Source organism: Narcine bancroftii, chromosome 4, assembly GCF_036971445.1.
Source record: "Narcine bancroftii isolate sNarBan1 chromosome 4, sNarBan1.hap1, whole genome shotgun sequence".
In the NCBI taxonomy this organism is placed as follows: Eukaryota; Metazoa; Chordata; class Chondrichthyes; order Torpediniformes; family Narcinidae; genus Narcine; species Narcine bancroftii.
The window spans coordinates 173,272,134-173,288,280 of record NC_091472.1 but is presented as its reverse complement, the minus strand read 5'-3'; the positions used below and the strand labels follow the sequence as shown (position 1 = coordinate 173,288,280).

At 40.4% G+C, this 16,147-nt stretch overlaps 1 protein-coding gene across 3 annotated transcripts in view; it reads left to right on the top strand.

The window, feature by feature from the left end:
• ddx51 (DEAD (Asp-Glu-Ala-Asp) box polypeptide 51) overlaps positions 1–16,147 on the top strand; it is an 80,826-nt gene that overhangs the window by 59,470 nt on the left and 5,209 nt on the right. For all 3 annotated transcript variants that reach the window (XM_069933041.1, XM_069933039.1, XM_069933040.1), the window contains exons 11-13: positions 9,965–10,080; positions 11,879–11,995; positions 14,377–14,478. In XM_069933041.1, the coding sequence (XP_069789142.1) occupies positions 9,965–10,080; positions 11,879–11,995; positions 14,377–14,478 (335 nt within the window). The remainder of the gene's footprint in view (positions 1–9,964; positions 10,081–11,878; positions 11,996–14,376; positions 14,479–16,147) is intronic.

Sequence of the window (16,147 nt, the reverse complement as noted above, 5' to 3'; positions counted from 1 at the left end):
AAGGAAGGCGGCCATTGATCCCACATTGAACCACTACTTCTCTCCCACCGGTGCTTGGGGCCAAGAGTCACCTTTCCACTGGGGCAGAGACAGGGGACTGGGGGATCTTCCTCTGTAAATGGAGAATATTTATACAACATTTTTAAAACTCAGTTACATTTCATGGCAAAGAGAGCTGAAGAGTCTCCTATGGACGAAGTCTTTAATAAGAGTTCATTCTGATATGATGTTTGAACTGTAATGGGCGTTTACTGTATTTTCACTGTTTGAGATGTCTGAGCCAGTTTTATTTTGAAGTTTTACTTTAAAATAAAAAATACATGCTTTATGATCTTTATTTATCTAAATTCATTTAACACCATGCGCCCCCTGTTTTGTGCGATTTTATGCAATTTTGAAACATTGCATTTGCTTAAGGGGACTGCCATTTTAAAATGATTCTGAAATCCAGATGATTCTGAACAATGGCAGGTGTTTGGACCCAACGATCTCGAATATAAGGTTAAGCACCTGTACTGACATGGCAAGAGATTGGCTAATTAACAGAAAGTAGAGAGTCAGAATAAATAGGTCATTTTCAGCCCGTTAAACCAATATTAAGTGCTGGGCCCTCAGATATATGTAAGTTACCTGCATGAATGCCAAGCATAGTGAAGACAAATTTGCTAACTTTCTTCTTAGGTTCTTAGAATCAGGAATGATGTGGGCTTGGAGTTGGAACAGGGGGTCATAACTGATGGGCATGTGTGTAGTTAGTAAGGCAGCATGCTCTTGCTGCTGTAGACATAGAGCTTCAGTGTTCAACCAGCACATGGATTCAAGGTTCTCAATCCCACCCCAAATGCTCCTTCTCCACTTTGAATAGTCATGAACAAGACACTCCAAGGCATTAGTGGAGATACAGCTTATTTTCAAGGAGGCATTAAGCACATCCTTGAATCTTTTGCTCAGTCCACCTGGTAATCTCTTATCACGACTGAGTTTTGAATAGATTGCCTTTTAGGGAATCAAATGTCAACCTCGCGAACAATTTAACCTGTCCACTATAGCCAACTGCGGGTGTTCAAAGCCTCAGTGCTAGAGATGCTGACCTGGAAGAGGCTGATGATGTTGGTTCATTTATTCTTTCAATAAATTAGAGGATTTTAGATTGGCAAAATTTGTGTAAAGAATTTATGACAAATGCTATTAATTTAAGATAGAGTTTACTTCATTATAATTTTTTCTTGTTTCACTGTTTTGAATCTTTGGAATTCTCTGCCCACAGCCAGCTTTGGATAAGGGAGCAGTGAAAGTTCAGGGAACAGTCAAAAAAAGTGGAACTATGGCCAAAGTCAAATAATTTCTGATCATATGGAATGGTGGGCCAGGCCTGAGAGACTACTTGGCTGACTTCTTGTTGTAGTCATAAGAACTCTGCTACTGACGCTTTGAAATTGTGTGGTGGGATTGTGCATCTTCCTTATTTGATGACTTTTCTCAGTGCACCACACCCACATAGCACAGTGCTCCACAAATACAACACTGAATATTTCAGTCTTGGGGTAAGACTTGCACCGATGTTTTCCTGATTCAGGGAGAGCAATCCCTCTGAGCAATGGTTTACATAAAGTCGATAATTTTAACTTTTCCCATAGTAATCTGTTGTCTGCTCCAGAGAGAGAGAGAGAAAATTCTGTGATCAATCATGAATCAAAACAGAAAATACTGGATAATTCAGCAGGTCAGACAGAATTTGTGGAGAGAGAAGCAGTTGGCTTTTCTGATTGCATCAGAACTAAAAGAAAAGCTGATAAGTTCATTTGTTTTGAGTTCTAGAAAAGTTGAAGTTTGGAAAGAATGTCTGTCAGGAGGTGGATGCCAGAAGAAACTGCGTAATTCAGATGGAATTAGAACCTGATATTGGCACAATTCTCCCACAAACTTAACAAGAGATCAGGGCGTAATTAAGAGGCAAGGCACACCAAAGAACACAATTCTCTCAGTGTGATGGTGGATTTCACTTGTGAACTTTGTCATTGCACGAGACACAAGCTAATGGAAGAGGAATCAAACAACAGATTATCATCCAAATTAAAAATGTGTGAAGAACAGAGGGACTCGGGCGTTCTTGTACATGAATTACAAAAAGATAGTAGGCAATTGCAGCAAATTAAGAGAGGAAATAGCATATGGGTGTTCACTGCAAATGGTTTGGAGTTTAGAAATAGGGAAGTTTTATTACAATTGTCTAGGCAGTTTGGAGAGGCCACATTTGGAATGTGTGCAGATTCCTTTACTCAAGATAGTAACGGAGGTAGTCCAAAGGAGATTCACAGGTTAATCCTGTGATGAGAGAATTGTCCTCTCAAGAGAAGCAAAATAGACCTGTATTATTTGAGGTTTACAAGAATAAAGAGTGATCGTATTGAACTATATAGATCATCTTGAAAGAGCTTGAGAGGGTTGAAATTTTTTTACTTGAACAAGAAGACATAGTTACAAGATTAAGGGTCAATTTTTAAAGTCAAGTATCCAGAAAATTCTCACAGAGAATGATGAATCTCTGGCATTCTCCGCCTCAGCAAGGTGTTGGAAGCTAGTTCATTAGAAGTATTTAAAGTGGAGGCAGAAAGATCAAGGGATTGAGGGCTGCGAGGTTTTGAGCACCAGAGATCAACCATGATCATAGAATACAGGCTTAAGGAACTGAATGGCCTACTCCTGCTCCTGTTCTCTTTCAATTGCTGTGTGTTTCTTTAAGTTAAGCTGATGCTGTTGCCATTATATTGCTTCAGTTTATACCTCCATGAGTAACTTTTTGTAGTGTTCTACCCTCTTCTCCTCATCACAGTTCAACTTCTGTGTTAGTCATGGGGTGGCACAGTTAGTGTAGCAGTTAGTGCAATGCCTTTATAGCACCGGCAATCAGGACTTGGGTTCAAATCCTGTGCTGTCTGTAAGGAGTTTGTATGTTCTCCACATGTCTGTGTGGGTTTTCCTCATTGACTCCAGTTTCCTCCCGCTGTTTGAAACATACAGGGGGGTGTAGGTTAATTGGGTGGCATGGACTCGTGAGCTGAAATGGCCTGTTACTATGCTCTATGTCTAAATATTAAAATTTACAATTGATTGATACAAGATCATTGTTAGCCAGAGAAAGGTTAAATAGATGTGTAGAAGAATGGAGAGAGATTTGATAGAGGTATACAAAATTATGATGGGTATAGATAAATTAAATGTAGTAAACTTTTTCTATTGAGCTTAGTTGGGATACAAACCAGAGGACACGGGTTGAGGGGGAAAGGGGAGAAGTTTAGGGAGAACAAGGAACAAGCTGCCAGTTGAAGTGGTGAAAACATGCTCAATTTTCACATTTAAGAAAAAATTGGACAGGTACATGGATTGGAGGGATATGAAATGAGTGCAGGTTAGTGGGACTAGGCAGAATAATAATTCAACACAGACATGAAAGGCTGAAGTGTCTGTTTAGTGTGCTGTAATCTCCTTTGGTTCTCTAACTGAGTTCAGGGCAAGATCAACAGCTGCAGACCAGAATGTACCCATCTCATCAGTGAGTCTCTTGACAGAATCATATATGGAGACACATGATTGAACTTTGTTTGTTAGATAGTTTTGTGCACATTCGATCACAGTCTTTTGCACAGGAGCAACCATTATTCTTCTCACCTTCAGTGCTCTGAATAACACATCAAGCCCCCTGCAATCTCTACCTGTTCTCCACAAAGATCTGTGTGTTGAGTGCTCTGTCAGACACCTTTAATGTTGCAAAATTTAGCTTTGGTTCACATGACAAATGTAGTTCAAGTCTCTAGGGAGGTGTAGATGAAAATAATAAGAATGCTGATCCATAAAGGTGATCTTGCAATGATCTTAGGGTAGGTACCTTTATTGTCATTTAATAATACTTAAAATTAAACAATACACAAAATTCATAAACTTTTTCATGCTGTAAAGTACACACAAAGAGGATCACTAGCTAGTGCTCCCTTCAGTAAGAGAAGGAACACATGCAAGAGAGTCGCCGAATGTCTTCGGAGTTACCCCCTGTACTCTCACAGCTGCATGGCCTCCTGTTCAATCTATTGACAAACTTGGGCTACCTGAGCTGCAAGATATGAATCTCAGATACCATCAGGAACCTTTCAGCACTGGAGGCCTGTTTGGGCACCCTTCTTGCCTTTGGCACCCTTTTAAATTATGAACCTGCCTCCAGCAGCCTGTAGCTAGGTTTGAGTACTACTGCTGCCAGTTGCCAGCAGCACACAACCTGTGAGGGTCTTTCAGCTGCTGAGTCCTCCGCTGGTCTGCTGCAGTGGTAGCATCGTTTCTCAGAACAATTTTAAGGATGATGTGGAAAGGGAGATGTTTAGGGAAGGTATTCCCAAAGCATAATAGGGTCAGGTGGCTTGAATAGCACAAAGGCTTGGTGAGGGGAAGAGCAGAGAGCCTTGCACACCAAAGGTGGCACAGTGACTCCAGGATTCAAGCCTAACCTTTGGGGCTATCTGTGCGGAGTTCTACGTGATCTTTCTGTGACGGTGTGGGTTTCCTCCAGGAGTTGGCATTTCCTCCATATTCCAAAGAGCTGCAGGTTTGTAAGTTAATTGATTCCTGTAAACTGCTCCTGGTCTGTTGTTAAACAGTGCTGACCTGATGCACCGATGGGCCTACTTCTGCTCTTGTATCTTGTGATCTTGTACTGTATATTGTGAAACCTGGGACATGGGAGTTCAAGAGAATGTTGGGTGGAGGTTTTAGAAAATGGAAATGGTGCGAGAGCTGACAATCAGTGGAAGTATGGAAACCACTGACGAATCTTGCTGCACCACAAGCAATTTAGTTTCTTTCTGCATTTGTGGAGTGGCACCAGGCTTATCCTCTTCATCTCATTTTAGCCGCGCAACACTCAACACTCTGCTTACTTGTACAGCTTCCTGGCAGAGTTGAGATCTCTCCTTAGTCCCACAAGAAATTAGCATGAAGTGTTGCATGATCGCATAGGCTGACACTGGGAGGCCAAAGCTGTCTTGTGGATGAATGCTGCTGTTGTGTCACTTGTGCGTGAAGGGGTAGGGATTTGTGTTGAGCTCTTGATGCTGCAACATTTCTGAGTTGGGCAGAGTACTGGGTGATGTCCTGGTAAAGGAATCTGCCCTATCCTCCACACATTCTGCCTGTGACATGTCCCATTGGTGTTTTGTCAGAACCTGTAATGGGTGTGTTTGAATTCCAGCATCGTTAGGCACATTTATTTCCATGAGTGATTTGTGCTCCACCCTTCAGTTCAGCAGGAAAAGTCCCAATCGTCGGAATAGTTTTTAGTGGGTTGAGATACGGTTTGAACTAATTCGCCATAAGCAATTTGTAGGAATTAGCACCTCTTAATAGAAAAGCTTGCATTTGTTTAACCACGGGTCATCGCCAATACCTTCTATCTAAATCGTAATTTTAAAATGTCTATAAGTTTTTTTAGATATACGCGTGGTAATAGGCATTTCGGCCCACGGGCTCTTGATGCCCAATTAACCCATAACCCCCTGTACATTTCGAACGATGGGAGTAAACTGGAGCCCCTAGGGAAAACCCACGCAAACATGGGGAGAACGTACTAACACCTTACAGACAGGGCGGGATTCAAACCCTGGTTCTGATCGCTGGCGCTGTAACGGTGTTGCGCTAACTGCCTTGCCAACTGTGCAGCCCTTGTCTCTGTTGTAGGACATATAGAAGCTAATTTGTGGACACTTAACAAATCAGTGAGTGAAATGTTAACTGGCCTCTGTAACTTTCCCCAAGTTTGTTGGTGAGTGGTAGAATCTTGTTTGGGGGTGTGGTTGAATGGGAATGTGGGGAGAATATAACTGAGAAGAATAAAAGTTGGGGTGAATGCAGGATTCATGTAAAAGGTTTGTGGTTGCTACAAATCTAACCCCTCACCTCCCCTCCACCCCAGCTGAAGGCCCTTTTTCTGTGATCTAGATGTTTTGGTGATGTTTGTTTTGGGGGTAATAATTGACCAGCATGCCAGAGCAAACTCACTGCTCTTGGTTCAAAGAGGAGTTTTCTACAATGACCTGAAATGGCAGACTTACACTTGGTTTAATGTCGCAATGGTAGCTCTCCAACAATACCAATCCCCGCAGTACTGCAATCAATTGCTCACTTGGATTGATGCTCACATCTCGAGTGGCACTTAAAATCTGAACTCTCTGACTCCGGCTGAGAGGGCTAGCCATGAAGCCTTCATTTCTCTCTTGCTTCCTCTACTCTTCCTCTTAAACCCATCCCCAACAGAGGCTTATTAATTCCCACTTGCTTTGTCACTATCAGTGTTGCATGCCTTTCAAAGTTAAATGAAGGAGTGCCGCCAGAGGTCTCTTTGAATTAGGTTTGGCGGGCTCTCCCTATCGTTGAAGTGATACTCCCCTGGAGGGGTTGCCATTTTGCCATATTTCCATACAATGTAGAAGGCCATTTCAACTCAATGAGTTGATGCTGATTTACAGGGCAGTCTCTTTCCCCAACTAATTCTCCCAACCTTCCCATCAACGTATAAATCTCATGCGTCATCTCAGTGGCCCATTAATTTACCAACCAACCTGATTTTGGGATGTGAAAGGAAATCCATGGAGGTCACAGCGAGAACTTGAAAACTCTGCATAGACAGCGTCCGAGATCAGGGTAAACATGGATCACTGGAGAGTGAAACAGCAGCTCTATTCGCTGTGCCATTGAGCCACTCCAGGACACATAGTAGGAATGGAAGGTATTATTTAATAGGATTGTTTGGCGTGGAAGCAAAGCATCAATATTTAGCTGAAACCAGTTTTTGATCTATTATGCTACAGCTGTCATAGAGATAGGTAGCGAGACTGCTATTGAGAAGATATTTAAGACCAACAAATGCTTTACTGGAGGAACAAAATAGGTCAGGCATCAGAGGGGGATAAAGAATTGTCAATGGTTCGGGCTGGAACTCTTCATCAAGAGTGGTTTTTGTTACTTTAGAGAATTCTATGAACAATTATACCGAACTGAAAACGAAGGGAAAGAAGGGAAAATAGATGAATTTCTAACTAAAATTGAACTACCAAAACTACAAATAGAGGAACAAAATAAATTAACAGAGCCATTTGGAATAGTAGAAATACAAGAGATAATAAAAAAATTACCAAATAATAAGACACCAGGAGAGGATGGATTCCCAATAGAATTTTATAAAACATTTAAAGACTTATTAATTCCGCCGCTCCTGGAAGTAATCAACCAGATTGATAAAACACAAAGCTTACCAGATTCATGTAAAACAGCAATAATTACAGTAATACTAAAGCAAGGGAAAGATCCACTCACACCAGCGTCATATAGACCAATATCTTTACTTAACACAGATTATAAGATAATAGCTAAACTATTAGCAAACAGATTAGCCGACTATGTACCAAAAATAGTAAAACTAGACCAAACTGGATTTATCAAAAAAAGACGCACAACAGACAATATTTGTAAATTTATTAACTTAATTCATGCAGTAGAAGGGAATAAAGCACCAACAGTAGCAGTTGCTTTAGACACAGAGTAGAATGGAATTATTTGTTCAAAGTATTGCAAAAATTCAGTTTACCGGAGAAGTATATTAATTGGATTAAAGCATTATATAAGGGACTGTTAGCGAAAGTGACAGTAAATGGACATGTATCAAAGCAATTTAACTTAAGCAGGTCAACACGGCAGGGATGCCCACTATCACCTTTATTGTTTGCGTTAGCTATAGAACCACTAGCAGAATTGATAAGAACAGAAAATAATATAAAAGGGATAAAAATAAAAGACAAGAAATATAAAATCAGTTTATTTGCGGATGATGTTATAGTATACTTAACAGAACCAGAACTATCAATAAAAGAATTATATAAGAAATTGAAGGAATATGGAGAAGTGTCGGGTTACAAGATCAACATAAATAAAAGTGAAGCAATGCCTATGAATAATGCGGATTTCTCAAAATTTAAGAAGGAATCACCATTTAAGATGGCAAATGCAAGCAATAAGATACCTAGGTGTACAAATAAACAAAAATCTCGGCCAACTATATAAACTCAATTATTATCCACTAATCAAAAAATTACAGGACGATTTAGAGCATTGGAAAGATTTACCACTAACACTAATAGGAAGGATAAACTGTATTAAAATGAACATTTTTCCAAGGATATTATACCTATTTCAGGCATTGTCAATACAACTGACAGAGAAATTCTTCAAGGAGTTAAAGAAAATAATAAGGAAATTTTTATGGAAAGGGGGGAAACCGAGGATAGCACTAGATAAATTAACAGAATGGTATAAACAAGGAGGCTTACAACTGCCAAACTTTAAAAATTATTACAGAGCCGCACAATTAAGATACCTATCAGATTTTTATCAAACAAGGGAAAAGCCAGATTGGACTAGGTTAGAATTAGATAAAATAGGGGAAAAGATACCTGAACACATATTATATAAATGGGATGAAAAATTGGTACAACACAGAAGTTCTCCAGTATTACATCATCTACTCAATATTTGGAAGAAGATTCATGTAGAAAAAAATAAAACCAATTATCAATTGCCAAAACTAATATTGACGCAAAACAAGTTACTCCCTTTTACAATAGATAACCTTTCCTTTAGAGAATGGGAGAAAAAAGGGATCAAAAGAATAGAAAATTGTTTTTCAGGAAATAGATTCTTATCCTTTGAACAAATGAAAGATAAATACAATATTAACTCAAGATACAGCGCTGGCATACTACCAGTTGAGATCCTACTTGAAGGATAAATTAGGAAGCAGTTTGAGTTTGCCAGAGGGAAGTAACTATGAATATGTGATTACAGATACAATGATAATCAAAAGATTTATAACAAATATGTATATTAAACTGCAAGAAAAGGAGAATGAGGAAACAAATGGTAAAACTAAACAAAAATGGGAACAAGATTTAAATATAAAGATAAAAAAGGAAATATGGGAGAAATTATGTTCTGGAACGATGAGAAATACAATAAATACGAGGCTACGTATGATACAATATAACTGGATACACAGGCTATACATTACACCTCAAAAGTTAAATAAATGGGACCCAACAGTATCTGACAGATGTTTTCGATGTAAAAAAGAAATGGGAACAACAATTCATGCAATCTGGACATGTGAGAAAGTAGAAAAATTTTGGGAAGATCTAAATCAGATATTAAATAAAATACAGAAAACAATATACCAAAGAATCCAGAGATCTTCCTCCTAAGTAACATAAAAACCAAAGAATTTGGACTTGATTTGGAGGATGCACAAAAAAGATTTGTTAAGATAGCTCTAGCCGTAGCAAAAAAATGTATTATGTCAACGTGGAAATCGGAAGATAATTTGAAAATACAACAATGGTATATAGAAATGAATAAATGTATTCCATTAGAAAAAATAACATATAGTTTAAGAAATAATATTGAAATATTTGAACAAATATGGGAGCCTTACATTAAACACAATAGCAAAAACCTACCGGGGACAATCACTACCTAAGTTAACGGAAGGAAAAGGAAATGAAAAGAATGGACTCAGTGGAATTTCTGGTGTATTTTTATTGAATGACAACATTGTCTGACTGGTTTAATGTATCCTAGATTTTATACCTTAAATGGACGGGAGGAGGGAGGTAGGGAGGGTGGGATGGGAGGAGGGGAGGGGGGGGAGAAAATGGCACTGTATATGTGTGAAAAGGAAAAAGTGTGTATCATGGTTAATGCGATTTATGGTGTCAAAAATAAAAAAATTTAAAAAAAAAGAGTGGTTTTTGTTGCTTCAGGTTCAACATTCTGCAGTTTTCTGTGTCGCTTGATATTTGAGACTATTTGTATTTGAGTTATAAGATGTCAAATCATGAATGATGTTGCAATATGTTTTCCTTATGCTCTGCAGGAGTTTTACGTCCCATGTGAACTCAACAAGAAGCCTCTGATAATCCTCTACTTTGCCCTGAGAATGAAGTTCAGTCGAATCTTGTGCTTCACAAACTCCAGGAAAGCATGTCACAGGTTGACAGCCAGCTTTGTTTCAAATTTAACATTTAGCAAGGTACCTCCTGCACTTACACTGGGATGGCCAGTGAGCTGTCTGTGTGTTAGTGTGGGATGGGTCAGTGAGCAAACAGTGAGCCAGACCAATGAGCTATGCATGTTTTAGTGTGGGCTGGGTCATTGAGTTGTCCGTAAGTCAATGTAGGCTGTATCAGTAATCTGTCCATGTGTCAGTGTGGGCTGGGTCATTGAGTTCACAAGATCACAAAACAAAGGAACAGAAGCAGGCCATCAGGCCAATCGAGTTTGTCCCGTAAAACTACACTAAGCTACTCTAAACTAGTTCCAATTTTGGGCTTTTCCTCATATCCCTTGATGCCCTCACTAATGAGATACTTATCTATTTCTTGTTTAAATACTCCCAGTAATCTGGCTTCCACTGCTCTATGCAGCAGCGAGTTCTACAGATCCATAACCCTCTGGCTAAAGAAGTTCTTCCTAATCTCTATTTTATATGGATAGCCTCTAATTTTCAGACTATGACCCTTTGTCCTTGATTCACCCACCAAGGGAAACATCTTACTCACATCCTAAACCTTTCAAAATATGAAAAGCTTCATAGGAACATAGGAAGTAGGAACAGGAGTAGGCCAAAAATGGCCCATCGAGCCTGCTCCGCCATTCAATACGATCATGGCTGATCTAATTTATGAACTAACTCCACCTACCTGCCTTCTCCCCATATCCCCTAATTCCTCTATCATGTAAAAATTTATCTAACCGAATTTTAAATATGTTTAATGAGGCAGCCTCAACCGCTTCCCTGGTTAGAGAATTCCAAACATTCACTATTCTCTGGGAAAAAATATTTTTCCTCATCTCTGTCCTAAATCTACTCCCCCGAATCTTGAGACTGTGTCCTCTCGTTTTAGTTTCCCCGGCCAGCTCAAAAAACCTTCCTACATCTATCCTACCCATACCCTTCATAATCCTATATGTTTTTATAAGATCTCCTCTCATTCTTCTGAACTCGAGTGAATACAATCCTAGACGATTTAATCTTTCATCATAAGTCAACCCCTTCATCCCAGGGATCAACCTAGTAAACCTCCTCTGGACCGTCTCCAAAGCCAGTATATCCTTCCTCAAATATGGAGACCAGAACTGGACACAGTACTCCAGGTGCGGTCTCACCTGTACCTTATACAGTTGCAACATTACCTCCCTACTCCTGAATTCAATTCCTCTAGCGATGAAGGCCAACATTCCATTTGCCTTCTTAATAACCTGCTGCACCTGCAACCTAACTTTTTGCGATTCATGCACAAGCACTCCCAAGTCCCTCTGCACAACAGCATGCTGTAGTTTTTCACCCTTCTATGAGATCTCTTCTCATTCTCCTATATACTCCAATGAATACAACCCAAGAGCTGCCAAACGCTCCTCATAAGTTAGCCCTTGCATTCCGGGAATCATCCTAGTAAATCTCCTCTGCACTCTATCCAACAACATCACATCCTTTCTAAGATAGGGGTCCCAAAACTGCACACAATACTCCAAATGAGGCTCACCAGTGCCCCATAGAGTCTCATCAAAACATCTTTACTCTTGTCTGTGAGTCACTGTGGGCTGGATCAGTGAGCAGACAGTATGGGCTGGGTCAGTGAGCAGACCATGCATTAATGCGGGACAAGTCAATGAGCTGACATTGTGAAATTGCAGGCCAGGACAGTGGGCGTTAACGTGGGCTGAGACAGCTTGCTTGTCTCCCTATTGTACAGAGTCATGGCTGATGCCTGTTTCTTGTATGTTACAGATTGTTCCTGTTACTTTGTGCATTTGGTGGTGTTCCTGTTGCAGAGTTTTCTTCCAGACTATCACCCAGTGAAAGACAAAAAAGACTGAAACAATTTGAACAAGGAAAGCTCCAAATGTAAGTCTGCATGATCATGGCTTTAGCAACATGCAGTGAGGCACTGTGATGGTGAGAACCATTTCTGAGGGTTCAACAAGTAATAAGACCTGGACATGGTTTATTAACAATAATGGTTTTTATTTACACGTGCGGGAATTTGCAACAGTGAACACACTTGCACATACAGGTAAAACAACTACACACAAATTCTTGCTCTCCTGAGAGATTGCTACTATTTGTGGTTCCCATGGCTAAACGTGAGAACAAAACAAACAGTACCTGCCACCCCTCACTAACTGATAGACACGGTATACCTACTAACGAAAAGTCTCAAATCTACTTACATACTACAATGGGTGAGACACCACACTCTTTCCCAGGTGCATGCCACTAATAGCACCCACCCTGTACCAGCGTGCAATACACAACTTGTTCCCCAGCATCGCCCACGGCTCACAACTTCGATCAGACATTTCTCAATTGGTCTTCCGGCAATCCCTGTAGCCTGCAACCTGAGGTAGAGCTCAGGGATGTCTCAAGAGAATAAAGAGAGAGACCTGCTCCATGTGGTGGGCTTTGTACTGCAACCAGCTGGAGGGGCCGGCTAAGGTATGGCCAAATGAGGCAAGATGTTTGAGAGAGCCAATTGTAAGTTATGCCCTCAACTATGGGTGGACTAACCCTGATTGACATGGGGAATTGTCTTTTGACGTGCCTGGTCAGATGATCCTCCAGGAGCAAGTACATGGAAATTCCTTTGATTGGAGCAGTTTCCTGTCTGACCTATTGGATAAAAAAGGTAATAGGGAGAATCCTGGGAATTATAGACCAGTGAGTCTTGCTTCAGTGGTGTGCAGACTATTGGAGACGATTCTTAAGGGTAGGATTTATGAGCATTTGGAGAAGTACAGTTGGCATGTCTTTGTTTAGGGAATGTCGTGCCTCATGAGTCTAATTGAGTTCTTTGAGGGGGTTACAAAAGAAACGGATGAAGGTAGGATGGTAGATGTGGTGAAAATGGATTTTGGTAAGGCGTTTGACAAGGTCCCTCAAGAGAGACTTGTTTACAAAAAGTCACTGTAAATGTGTGAAAAAGAAAAAGTGTGTATCATGGCTAATGTGATTCATGGTGTGAAAAATAAAAAATTTAATAAAAAAAAAGAGAGAGAGAGACTTGTTTACAAAGTCATGAGGCATGAGATCCATGGAACCTTGGCTGTGTGGATTCAGAATTGGCTTGCCTGTAGAAAGCAGAGAGTAGTAGCGGAAAGAAAGTATTCTGCTTGGAGGTTAGTGATCATTGAAGTTCTGCAGGGATCTGTTTAGGACCCCTGCTCTTTATGATTTTTATAAATGACTTGCATGAAGATGTGGAAATAAGTATGAGTCAGTATGAAAGTTGGAAGAATATTGTATAGTGCTGAGGATTGTCGTACGTTACAAAAGGATATAGACAGAGTTGGCCAGAAAAGTGGCAGATGGAGTTCATTCTGGATAAGTGTGAGGTGATGCATTTTGGAAGGTCAAACCTGGTTAACAGAATGAAAGAACAGAGGGGTCTTGGGGTCCAAATCCATACATTTCTTAAGGTTGCTGTGCAGATTAATAGGATAATTGAATACCTGGGATGCTGGTGTTCATAAATTGGGGAATTGAGTTCAGAAGTTGAGAGGTCATGTTGCAATTTTACAAATCTCTGGTGAGACCATACTTGGAATATTCTGTTCAGTTGTGGTCAACTCATTTTAGGAAAGATATGGAAGGGGTGAAGATGATATGTTGCCCAAATTAGAAAATGTCTTGTGAAGCAAGGTTAGCGGACCTAGGACTTTTCTCTCTGGAGCAAAGAAGGATGAAAGGTGACTAAGTAGAGATCTGAGAGGCATAGATAAGGTGGGCATCCAGCGCCTTTTTTCCAGAGTGGGAGTAGCAAACACCAGAAGACATCTGGACAAAGTGAAGGGAGGAAAATTTAAGGGCAGCATCAGGGATAAGTTTATTTTGCACAGAGGATTGTGGGTGCCTGGAATGCCTTGCTAGGGGTGGTGGTGGAGGCTGAACCATTAGGGTAATTTAAGAGACTCTTAGGCACATTGATGAAAGAAAATATAGGGTTATTAGGGAGGAAGGGTTCCTTTTTTTTGGTAGGAATATATAGGTCGACACAACATCAAGAGCCGATGGGCCTGTATTATGGTGTAGTGTTCAATGTTGTTTCATCCTCTGGATAATAGTTGCATGCTCGTGTAAGTCTATGTACCATGTTATGTTTGGCATGTGGTGCTTGTATGATTGTAGCAGGATGGCCGCTAAGCACAAGCATCTCATTACTGGGATTGTAGGTTGGTGACACATTTTCTATCGCAGTCGGATCATTTTTATTGCTTTGTTTCCTACAGATTAATCAGCACTGATGCCACTGCCAGAGGGATTGATGTTAGAAATGTGACATGTGTGATTAATTATGATGCTCCACACTTTATCCGGTCATACGTCCACAGGTAATCAGCTGTTCAAGCAGGAAGATCATCGCCCTTCCCTGTTGCAGCTTTCCAGCTTCCTTCATCTTTCCCGTCATCTAATTTTTGACATAATTCAATAGGCAGGAATAAAACCAATTTATGACAACATTTGTCAAGTTAAAAAGCTATTTGGATGCAATAAGTACCATCTCCGTTTCACAAGAGTGAGTGTGCCTGTCAAACAACATAGACCCATTGAACACAACAGCATAGAATCAGGTCCTTCAGCAAATCTCTATAGAACACCACAGCACAGAAAACAGTCCATTTAGCCCTTCTAGTCTGTGCTGAAAACATCATACTGCTAGTCCCACTGACCTGAATCCATTCCATATCCCTCCAGTCCTCTCCCATTCATGTATCTATCCAGTTTATTTTTAAAACTTAAGAGTGAGCCCACATTTACCAAGACAGATGGCAGCTCATTCCACTCTCCCACCAGACTCTGAGTGAAAAGGTTTCCCCTAATGCTCCCCTAAACCTTTCCCCTTTCACCCTAAGTGCATGTCTCTTGTATTTATCTCTCCTCATCTACGTGGAAAAAGCCTACTTGCTTTTACTCTGTGTATACATCTCATAATTTTGTAAATATCTATCAAATTTCTCCTCATTCTTCTACACTCCAAGGAGTAGTGTCCTGACCTGTTTAATCTTTCCCTGGAACTCAATTCCTGAAGACCAACAACATTCGAGTAAATCTTCTCTGCACTCTTTCAATCTTACTGATATCCTTCCTGTAGTTAGGCAACTAGAACTGCACACAATACTCCAAATTTGACCTCAACAATGTCTTATACAACCTCAACTCTAGACTCAATACTTTGATTTATGAAAGCCAAGATGCCAAAAGCTTTCATAATCCTGTCTACCTATGACGCTACTTTCAGGAAATTATGTATCTGAATTCCCAAATCCCTTTGTTCCTCTGCATCCTTTTGTTCCTCTGCACTCCTCAGTGCCCTGTCATTTACTGTGTATGTTCTACCTTAGTTTGTCTTTCCAAAATGCAACACCTCACACTTCTCTGCATGAAATTCCATCTACCATCTTCTGCCTATTTTTCCAGTTGGTCCAGATCCTTCTGTAAGCTTTGAAAACCTTCTCGCTGTCCACAACGCCTCCAATCTTAGTGTCATCAGCAAACTTGCTGATCCAATTTTCTTCATTATAATTCAGATAATTAATGTAGACAACAAACAACAATGGTCCCAGCACCAATCCCTGAGGCACAGCACTAATCACAGACCTCCAGTCTGAGAAGCAATTTGCCAGTACCACTCTCTGTCTTCTCCCATTCAACCAATTTTGAACCCAGTTGCAATCTCCATGGATACCTAGCGTCAACACCTTCAGTGTGGGACCTTGTCAAAGGCCTTACTAAAGTCTGCATAGACAACAGCCACAGCCTTTCCTTCATCTACTTTCTTGGTAATCTCCTCGAAAAGTTCTATAAAATTTGTTAAGCATGACCTACCACACACAAAGCCATGCTGACTATCCTTAATCAGCCCTTGGCTCTCCAAATACTTGTATACCCAGTCTCTCAGAACACCCTCCAATAATTTACTTGCTACTGATCTCAGGCTCACTGGCCTGTAATTTCCTGGTTTACTTTGGGAGCCTTTTTTAAACAATGGAGCAACACGAA